A 10,693-nucleotide genomic window follows, 5' to 3' on the forward strand; every position below is an offset into this window, starting at 1 on the left:
ACGAGGAGCAACGCAGATGACAATCGCTCCTGCTGACTCATGGCCCATTGCAGTATCTCTTTAAATCTGATGTCTTGCCGGGCTTTAGTTCACCAGCCTTCAAATCTATTTTATATTTTATTTTGTTCTGATCAAAATGCGAGAAGCTGTCAGAGCTGCAGAACCAATGAATAAAACCAATGAGGCCCAGTTACACACAGTAACTGTCTGAGCCTAACAAAGACATTTTTTCATCAACACAGACACTTTAATATAGAAACTGTCACTGACAGAAGAACGCTGTGATACCCAGAAGTGACAGAGTATGAAATAAGGAGACGAGAGAGCGATGTCACAGAGATCCACATGATGGATAATTATACATTCTCCCACTCTGAGCTGCTGAGCTATTAATAAGCTCCAGCTGTCTTCCTGAATTCCCTTTGTGAATAGGAAAGTACGCACATAAACTTGACTTGGACTGAGATAAAATGAGTCATCAGCCAACAAAGTCACGCTACAAATCTGGTGTCTGAGTGCACTGAGCCTGGTCCTTGTGGTTCTTACTGATAATCCATTTAATAAGCAGTGTCTGATCAATCATGTGCCTTCCAGAATGACTCCTCAGCCAAATATAGTATCCTGGGTGACACTGGTGGAGCGTTATGGCCTTGTGTTTGTTATGTAGTAAACAGAAGGCCACGGTCCGGCACAGGATGTGATTAAGTCAAGCACAGCTTAGTCGCAGAGCTATTTAGAGACATCAGCTTTAATTGAGTTGCATTCAGCGTATCCCTTTCAGAGTAAACACAATAGGCCTGGGAGTCACACACACAGGTGTACAGGAGGAAAAATACTGAAGCTGATCAACACACGCACCAGGATCAACCCCCCCCCCCCGCCACCACCGACCAACCCCACCACCGTAAACTGAGACGCAGAGCTCCAGGGCGGGTGACAAAGGAACAATAAAACAGGCTGGTACAACAGGTAACAGAACAGAGAGTGCAGACATCACTGTCTCCATCGCAGGGTGACGCCTGTTTCCTCTCAAAACATTCATGCAGGTTTTTAATTAGAACTGAAGCGCACAAGATGAGAACGACAGCAGCTGAAGCGTCAGAAAGGAGTCATGTAGCTCTGCTCAGGGTATGGGTAGAGACGTCGGACTGGTTTGGTGCACCTGGCCCCGCTCACGCCGGCCCTGTGGGCGCACTCGTCGCTGTCCGTCCTGCAGGCACCGCAGTGGCAGCTGACAGCCACGGGGTAGGTGAAGACGGGGTCGGCGTCGACGGCGCAGCCGGGCAGCACGGCCGTGCGGTATTCCACCTTGTCATAGGTACAACCTCTCTGGATGAGGAAGCGCGGGCCGAGTATGTCCCTCATGTTGCTGTCCTGCTCACGGCACACAACGAGTGCACTTACAACAGACTCAGTTCTGTGCCACAAAGGGCTTCGTTTCAAATGAAAGTAGATTTTATGAGACTTTTCTTACGTCAAACACAACTATGAACTTTTTATGAACTGTGCTTCATGTTGGGTTGATGTGACAGATGATACCAGAAAAGTTGGGATTAGGATCTGCTGTGCTTTTTTAAGATCTCTCTCAAAAACCGGGTCTGATTTCAGTCATTTTCAACTTTATAACCACATTTTAAACTTAAAGACTCTTAAAGATGTCATTATGTATTCTGTATATACTGTATGTACATAGATGTGTATATTTTTAACTTGTATGTACTTGTAACTTTTAACTTGTAACATTTACACTGTGAACTCTTATTCTCTATTGTTTATTTTTAGTATTTATTTTCAGTTTATTGTTTACTTTAGTTGTTAAGACATGTCTGTCTTTATTCTTTGTGCCTGTGCACTTTACTTGAAACTATCACACTGTGAGATCGTGGGAAACGTAATTTCGATTCCTTTGTATGTCTGGTATAAGTGAAGAAATTGACAATAAAACTGACTTTGACTTGTAAATGTTAGGATTTTATTTTGTGGGGAATATTTTTCATTCAGAAATGCCCTTTTTCGAAAGGGCTGCCTCTGTTTTACTCTTTTCCGTCGTGATTTTACATATTCAATAAGTTCTAAAATTCGATCAAAACAGAGTACATCTGCAATTAAATTTCTTTAACTGTTTTTAGTTTTCATTCTGTTTATTTATTTTATTTCATTTGTATTTGAATTTTCTATTTTCTACGTCATTTCATATGCTTTGATTGACCTTCCATTTACACTTTTTAAGAATTTTCATTAGCCATGCACACATTTTTACATCATTTCTCTGCCTGTATGACCATATTTGTGTTCTTTTTCCCACCTAAAGCCATGAATGACCACAAAGGACGTACATACCCTCGAGTAGCAAAATCCCATGCAGATGGTCGTGTTGATCGCCACACAGAAGTCACACTCTGGCCTCTCCACGTGCAGGGTGAAGTCTGTGGGTAAGCACATGGGAACAGCTGGACTGAACAACAGAAAGAGGAGCCAGCTGGTGAACACGGCAGTCTCCATGTTTTTTCCAATCAATGTGGGACCTGCATGGGATGAAAAGATAAAGAGACGAATTGACGACCAGAAAACAGAGAGTTTGGTTTTTTTGAATATTATTCGTTGTCCTCTGTGTGTGTGAGACACCTCGTGGGATGCCGGCGGCTGCAGGCCTGATGATGCTGTGAGTGTGAACAACCCTGCTGAACAGTATTTATGCCAAACATTATACGATCCACCTTTATCCAAGCCAGCTGTTATCTTCTATCTGTGACGAGAAAGGGAAGCACTGAAGCTTTAGTCTATTATGTGGATGACATGAATTAATGATGATAATTAATGATAATGAACAGAGTCAATGTATTAAATTGACGTAATGGATCCTGCACTAGTGGAAAGCCTCGGTGCAGCTCTGTATCTCATCCTGTCCAAAGCAAAAACTAAAAACTGAGTCCGCTAGATGTCATAAAACGTCCAAAAGCATCATTTCGGCTTGAAAGAATGCGTTATTCAAGAGACGCTCAAGCTCTGACTTTTACTCTTTAACCTAGTTTGAGTAACAATTAACCTTGGAAAAAGCACTTCACCCACACACACAAACACACACACACACAGATTTCAGAGCTCTTTCTGAACGTGCATGTCCAAATGATGCTTTTTGCATTGTGGGTTACATAACTCGCCACCACTCAGCAGTTTGCACAACTCACTTCACAGGCAGTAACTGTCCAAACTTGTCCTGAACACGAGCAGAGAACATTCAGAGCAGGTTTATCTGATCTGCTCTTGTGGTAAGCCAAATAGAAACTGCTGCAAGAGACATCAGCGTTTGCCAAATTCTTCAGAAACAGACATCAAGCTGCTGACAGTCAGCGCCTTCACTTGAAAAGTGAGAAGCACGGTTTCCCACTCAACACTACTCAGGCTTTTCCTTATCTATATTTTTGTTTAATGATTGCTGAGGATAGTCAAAGTCTCTCGGACACAATAAGTCGTAATTGTGAGGCACGTGATTGTTTTTAATATGATTGCGGGGTTTGCTTTTATCTCTCTATATATTTACAGATCAATAGGATTCTGACAGGAACACATTGTCCTGGCACTCCTGTCGCCGTGTCATTAACTGAATCTGTGTTAAATTTCATTTCAATCACAGGGCTCCCTCTTCCTGAACTTCAGTCCTCATCCAGTTATCTTGAACAGTGCACACGGCAAAGTGGCTGACTTGTGTTGTCTTTCTCCAGCAGCCGTCAGAGGATAAGAGAAACGCTCAGAGCGACGAACACAATGAAAACAAAAACAGAATAGTGTAAGTTCAATGTCCATTTGTGCCGGTTATTTCTTTTCTGAGCCCTTACTCACCTTTACAAACATTAACAACAGGTGCCATTTTACATTAACTTTTTTGGAATTCACTGGAACTGATGCTCTCATCAAGACAGACTTCAACCATGAAATCACTGTTTGTTGTATGACAAATATGACATCACAATTAATATCTGTTCCTCTTGTTTCTGCCGGCAGCTTTACCACCTTTTCTTCCTCATCTGCAATATATTTTTTACTGTACTTGCCACTTTCCCCGGCCTCACACCTAAGTGTTTTTCCATGATAAAAAATACAAACGTGATAAGCAAAGCAATAGTAATCACATTTGACTGTGTGACACATAAAAAACAGGATGTGACAGCAGACAAACAGCCATCCAGATTCACCTGGACCGCCTCCTGACATTCCTCACAATCTAAACAATAACTAGTGAGGAACCTGGAGTTGTATAAAAACTCCTACTGGATATGCCATTATGTCAAAGTCATAACAGAGCATCAGTACAACGTAACCTCAGACACACCACAGGATCGCCGCCTTTTACAATCACTGAAATTATGGCCAGCTTCAGTGCTGTGTCCTTGATCACTCATTAACTTCAGTGAACTAATCTTTATAGTCTGTTGAAAGAATCAGAGTGGACCAGAGTCCTGCTGCCTGCAGGAGATGCAGTTGGAGTTGAATCTCTGACGACTCTGCAACTCTGACAGCTGGACTGGCAAACTGAAATCCTTCAGTTCTTTGGATTTTCTGTTCTTTGTTGAAGGTTTGAAGGGAAACTTGATTTGAGCGCAACTGAATTAAATACGTCTGAATGTTGAGTCTGAAAAACACCAAAAAGCCTTTTTCTTGCTGTGATATATGTGACGATTTTAGGACCATTTAGAGGAAAGAAAATTAAACGATAGCAAGATACAGAAATCCTCTTGAATGTAAGCATTGTTAGCGACAGCTCTGACTAAAGCGCTAGTAAAAGGAGGCTTCTGCTTAACTAACCATGGTTGGTAACGGCGGTCCAGTGGCCACTTTCTCTGTGTGGGATTATGTGGTGTTTGCTGGGATAATCTTGGCCGCAGCTGGCATCGGCCTTTTCCAGGCCATCCGAAGCCGTAAGGAGAACAGCAGTGATGAGTTCTTGCTGGGTGGACGGCAAATGACCGCTTTGCCGGTTGCCATGTCGCTCACCGCCAGCTTCATGTCTGGCATCACAGTTATTGGCACACCTGCCGAGGCCTACCGCTATGGAGCGTCCTTCTGGCTCTTCGCCTTCTCCTATTCCATCATGTCTGCCGTCACTGCTGAGGTTTTTGTCCCGCTTTTCTACAGACTGGGCATCACCAGCACCTATGAGGTAAGGAAAAGTCACTGTGATGCAGGTAATATCTTACAATTAAAGATCAATAAGACTACAGAAATCATGGCTGAAACAACCATGGCTATCAAAGATTATACAGAATGCTGTTAACTGCTATAAAAGTATTTCCTCCAAAAGATGGGAGTCATTTAAACAAGAAACAAACCACTTTATGTTTTGTAAATGTGGATGTCCAAACTAAACCACTGAGTGTGACCCCAGTCATCAGTTTAATGAGGTTTCCTTTTGTTTCCAGTACCTGGAGCTGCGCTTCAGTCGGCCCCTTCGGTTAATTGGGACATCAATGTACATCGTACAGACGGTAACTAAACATGCTTTTACTGAAGGAAAGAGGAATATTCAGTGACTTTTTCTATTTAGATAATTAAAAGCTAAAAGTTCAAAACCTCATGGAACAAACATGGCAAATAAAAGGTGGTAAAAAGCAGCTGTCTTTTCTCTTTTTGACTTTATGGAAAACTGATTCTTGATACCAAATACAGGATTAATATGAATCACATGCTTGTTGTGTTTCCACCTCATCAACTAATGGTGGCCTCTTCTCTCAGGCCCTGTACACCGGTTTGGTTATTTATGCTCCAGCGCTTGCACTAAATCAAAGTAAGTCGATACATGGTCTGTTCTTAAATTAATCATTTTTAAAAAAGCATTTGTAAGATGTCTGCGTCTTCTGCACGACAAACACTGCTCGATAAGAGCTCTTTCAGATTTCCATTACTGTAACTCAGTAAACCACAACTACAACCTGTGATTCAACCTTCTGTCTAATCCCTTTACAATCATTTATCTTGACCTGATAACAGAGTTTATCTACTACTGACTTAAAAGGTACAGCTGTTTCTTTGGAACACTGGTTCAGCGTAATCAGAGAGCCACACGTGTTTCTGCTTGAAATAATGAGGAAGTGTCCAATTATTTAGATTGATACATGAATGATTTCAGATTACATGTCACATGTCATGTCCCGGTTGACTGTAACGCAGAGCTTTCTTCTCATTTCTCAGTCACGGGACTTGACCTGTGGGGAGTGCTGGTGGCTACAGGAGCGGTGTGCATCATCTACTGCACTTTGGTTGGTACTGCACATGTTAACAAGTATCAAATATTGTATTGAATGAATGACCTGCACACTAACAGTATACAAGAAGTGTATAATATTAAACATACTGAAATCTTGGGTCGAGCCATGTTTGCATTTCAAACTGTTAGACTAAAAGCAGCCTGGTTAGGGAACAAAAACTGTAATCTGCTTGCGAAAATGATTCTCTGCATGATAATGTAGTATTGTACACGTTTTAATATTACAGTTAGCCTCACTAGACTGGAAAGACTTCAGAGAAATGCCACGATAAGCTGGCTCTAACACGGACTGTGTTTCAGGGCGGTCTGAAAGCAGTAATCTGGACAGATGTGCTGCAGATGGTGATCATGCTGGCAGGTTTTGTGGCTGTTATAGCTCGAGGAGCTGTACTGCAGGGAGGCCTGACGAACATTTGGGAAGACGCTGGCCAAGGAGGCCGACTAGAGGTGTTTGAGTAAGTACACAAATAGGACAACTTGTACTTGTTAACTTTGCGGGTCAGAGAATTTTATTTGCAGCCACAGCTAAACAAATTCGGTCAACTTCCTTGTAGCTTTTAACTGCTTTATAATCCAAAAAAAAGACTTAACTGCAAATGCAATAACCAATAAAACAGGCATCAGTGATGCCTGCTTATTGCCCCAAACTTTCATCTTACATCATTAAAAGTTTGTATTGTTGATATTCCCAAACACTTCCTTCCTTACTGTCATGTTGCTGACTTTTATCACAGTTTTGACCCGGATCCTCTGAAGCGGCACACATTCTGGACTATTATAATCGGCGGCAGCGTGATGTGGGCATCTATCTACTCAATCAACCAGTCCCAGGTGCAGCGTTACATCTCCTGCAAAACCTTGGGACATGCCAAGATGTGAGCGTTCCTGCAGTGCAATACAAACACTGAACTCCAGGCTGTGAGTGAGGCGTCATGCACTGACAAGTCTTTTTACATCTCTCAGGTCTTTGTATCTGAACATGGTTGGCTTGTGGCTAACGGTGAGCCTGGCTATGCTTTCTGGCCTCACCATGTTCTCCATTTACAAGAACTGTGACCCACTTACAAATGGCGATGTGGGCACCACTGACCAGGTATCAGCAGCCCCTCGACACATTATCGCATGGAAGTCATGCTGTGTGCTACGTAACAAAGCACTAACAGTAATAATGGTTTATATTTGTAAACCAGCTGCTGCCCTACCTTGTGATGGACATTCTGGAAGCTTACCCTGGAGTCCCTGGCTTGTTTGTGGCTGCAGCATACAGTGGCACCCTCAGGTGAGGCCTAACACAAACAAGGAAAAATATTTGTTTGTCAGAAATGCGGTGCTGCCAAGGAAACGCTCTCATAGATAGACAGAATAGATAGACACTGCCATGGAAAGACTGAGCTGGCTATACCTGGATTATATTGCTTCGTGAGGGAAGTCTGTGTCATTGTTCCACGGAATAGGTTACTGCATTCACATTTTCAAGAAATGTACCATTTACCTGAGACCAATAGTATCCGTAATCTAATCTGCTATTCAAATGCATCAGCCTCTGTGTTCTGTTAGTGACTAAAAGCTTACCGGTATGTGTTTTCCAGCACGGTGTCTTCCAGTATTAATGCGCTCGTTGCTGTCACCGTGGAGGACTTTATATTTCCAGTGTGCAAAAACCTCACAGAGAAACAGGTGAAGTGGATGAACATGGGCCTGAGTAAGTTGTGTGAAAAATCCTTTGTTAAAGACATATTTACCCTAAATCTCTTCATAGTCGAGTATGAGTTTACGGTACATTCTGGTGATCCTGAATACTACAGCAATCGCCAGGATCACCAGAAAATCTTGTTTATTCAAAGCCAAAATTAAACAATCACTCGTGAAGAGTCTCTGTAAACAGATTTCACAACACACAATGCACAAACATGATTACTGCTGGAACAATCTGGAGCCTTTCATTGAGTACATCTCCTGAGAAAAAGCTGGACAGGCAGGAACATGTAGGTACGATAAACTTCTTCTGGCATGGTAAGGTCAAGGGTGGGGCTCCAATATCTCTTGTACTGTGGGAGGATTTGTGCAGACAATGCACTGTTATCTCAGTTTAATATACTCACTGGTTAGTATGGATGTGTGTAATGTTTGTACACAAGGTCACACTGTTCCTGGTGATTAACTGTGCAGTTCTAGGTGTTAATCAGAGCTCTCATTTATGGGAGTGAAACAGAGAGCAAACAGGTTTCTGCAGGATTCAGAAAGTTACATTAAAGACTTTTTTAATACCACACGGAATGCAATTTAGCACAAGTTCCAAGATCAATTAAGTAAAGAGGAAAACCAGAGACAGTAGTGGCTACAGATCTGATGGTGCTGACGGACACATCACAAAAAAACCCTCCAGCTTCCTTTGATCACAATCCAATCCACTTTTATGTAATGTCTCCCAACAGCCCGCAGTCGGATACAAAAACATTTTCTAGCTAAACCCCCTGCCAATGGAAAGCAAGAGTAAATATTTTTTAACCTCTTGTAATTTCTTTTTGAGGAAAGAAAATAGCATTATTCATCTGATAAAACGTCAAACTTCAGTTACATCTATATCTAAGCTTTGTGATTACATTTGCACTTTCATTTAAATAATGCTGATTTCACTGTCTTCAAGGTGTATTTTTTGGCGCCCTATGTATTGGGATGGCTGGAGTTGCTTCTTTGATGGGCAGCGTTTTGCAGGTAAACCTCTCCAACACTGTGCAGTACTGCAACCATGCATTGCTCTACAGCACCACCAAGTGCTGAGGACGAAGAACTACAAGCCTCCTGATCGTTCTCTGTTTTCAGGCGGCTCTGTCCATATTTGGCATGATCAGCGGGCCTCTTCTTGGTCTTTACCTGTTGGGAATGCTATTCCGCACATCAAATTCGATAGTGAGTATTTCCTCCTGCTGGAACATTCACTAGCACAACTGCAGCCTTTCACAGCACGAAGAAAACTTGCTAATTAAACAAATGTCACACATCCAGCAGGTACTTGACTGCCGTCATGTTTGCTTTGCAGGGAGGAATTACAGGAATGATCATTGGTCTAGTGATGACTCTGTGGGTGGGGATTGGAGGCCAGATTTACCCGCCGACAGCTGACAAGACAAATCCTCTCCCAGTCACCACTATAGGCTGCAACAACACGAGCCAAAACAGCCCAACAACAGCTCCGTGGACCAGTCCAGTGACTCTGACCCCACCGTCTGAGTGAGTCATATTCCACAAAATAAAAGCCCATTACACACATGACATGGCCACAAGTAATAGGGATACTCATTTGTTTCAATGCACGATTATTGAGAAAATAATAAGCAGGTTTACAGATAGTAAAGATAATAATGACTTGCAGCAATCTTTATGCAGTATATCGTCACAAAGAAGTGTCATGTGTTAAAGTGTGGAATGACAGGAGGACGATAACTAAAAGGATCTCCTCTGTGCATCAGTGACAGGCCCCCTCTGGCAGACTCCTGGTACTCTCTGTCATACCTCTACCTTGCTCTTTTGGGTGTACTGACCACAATGGCCGCTGGCCTGCTGGTGAGCATGATCACAGGTGAGACATCATTCCCTAAACTCTACTTCCACTGCAGACGCACATCAATAACTGTACGGTCTAAAAGCTTAATATTATAATCCAAATCTACCATGAAACAGTGATGGTAATATGTATCTTTCTTTTTAGGTGGATGCAAGCAAGAAAATCTTGACTCTGATCTGTTTGTGAGGATGAGTGACATGATCTGCTTCAGCTGGTGTAATAAATCAGAGGTGAGAAATTGATCTTTTTGTGATATAATTGGCAAACCAGACCACACCTGATTCTGTCGTGTTATTAATAGCTTGCTGAATGTTTTCCACAGGTATTAGACATCACAGAAAAGGATGCAAAAGACTTCCACTTCCAAGCTGACAACCCAACATTCACAGACTTCAACGTGATGAGCAAAGATGATGAAAAAGTCACCAAAATATAAAGCTAGATAACAATACACCGTTCCTTTGTGGAAACATACACACACATTGATTGTAACTCTATGACTGTGATAATGCATTATGATGTGTTTTAAGCAGAGACACAAAATCATTTTGATTTTACATCAAAAGCCTGACCGCTCGCGATCAAGCTTTACAAAACTAAAACTAAACTTTGCTTATGTTCCAACCCGACTACGATGCTTAAACAACAGAAAAACAAGAAATATACAGGAGGAAATTGTTATTGTATAATAGAGTCCTTTAAATAAACCAGGACGTTTCTGGTGTTGTGGTATTTAGAATGACGGCTGGAAAAGCATTTAAAATAAGATAAAGGTCAACACATGTTTTGCTCCACGCTGACTGAGCTCCTCCCATTCCTTTTTTAACAGGGATGTGGCAACACTGTTGGACTTCACCGCCCTTTGT

At 42.1% G+C, this 10,693-nt stretch overlaps 2 protein-coding genes across 2 annotated transcripts; one reads left to right on the plus strand and one right to left on the minus strand.

Moving 5' to 3' along the window:
* Window positions 1-1,022: 1,022 nt before the first annotated feature.
* On the minus strand, window positions 1,023-2,651 carry tshba (thyroid stimulating hormone subunit beta a). Its single transcript, XM_070959193.1, has 3 exons — window positions 2,626-2,651; window positions 2,341-2,525; window positions 1,023-1,374 (listed from the first exon to the last, which is right to left on the minus strand). The coding sequence occupies exons 2-3, from the start codon at window positions 2,500-2,502 to the stop codon at window positions 1,099-1,101; spliced, it is 438 nt and encodes a 145-aa protein (XP_070815294.1). The 5' UTR covers window positions 2,503-2,525; window positions 2,626-2,651; the 3' UTR covers window positions 1,023-1,098.
* A 2,153-nt stretch (window positions 2,652-4,804) lies between these two features.
* Window positions 4,805-10,263, plus strand: slc5a8l (solute carrier family 5 member 8, like). The gene is made up of 15 exons (XM_070959268.1): window positions 4,805-5,158; window positions 5,418-5,483; window positions 5,731-5,782; window positions 6,187-6,254; window positions 6,563-6,717; window positions 6,997-7,137; window positions 7,226-7,355; window positions 7,453-7,541; window positions 7,852-7,964; window positions 8,910-8,977; window positions 9,086-9,172; window positions 9,303-9,493; window positions 9,733-9,842; window positions 9,972-10,057; window positions 10,150-10,263. Exons 1-15 carry the CDS (start codon window positions 4,805-4,807, stop codon window positions 10,261-10,263), a joined length of 1,824 nt encoding a protein of 607 aa, XP_070815369.1.
* The last annotated feature ends 430 nt before the right edge of the window (window positions 10,264-10,693 follow it).

Source organism: Chaetodon trifascialis, chromosome 3, assembly GCF_039877785.1.
Source record: "Chaetodon trifascialis isolate fChaTrf1 chromosome 3, fChaTrf1.hap1, whole genome shotgun sequence".
In the NCBI taxonomy this organism is placed as follows: Eukaryota; Metazoa; Chordata; class Actinopteri; order Chaetodontiformes; family Chaetodontidae; genus Chaetodon; species Chaetodon trifascialis.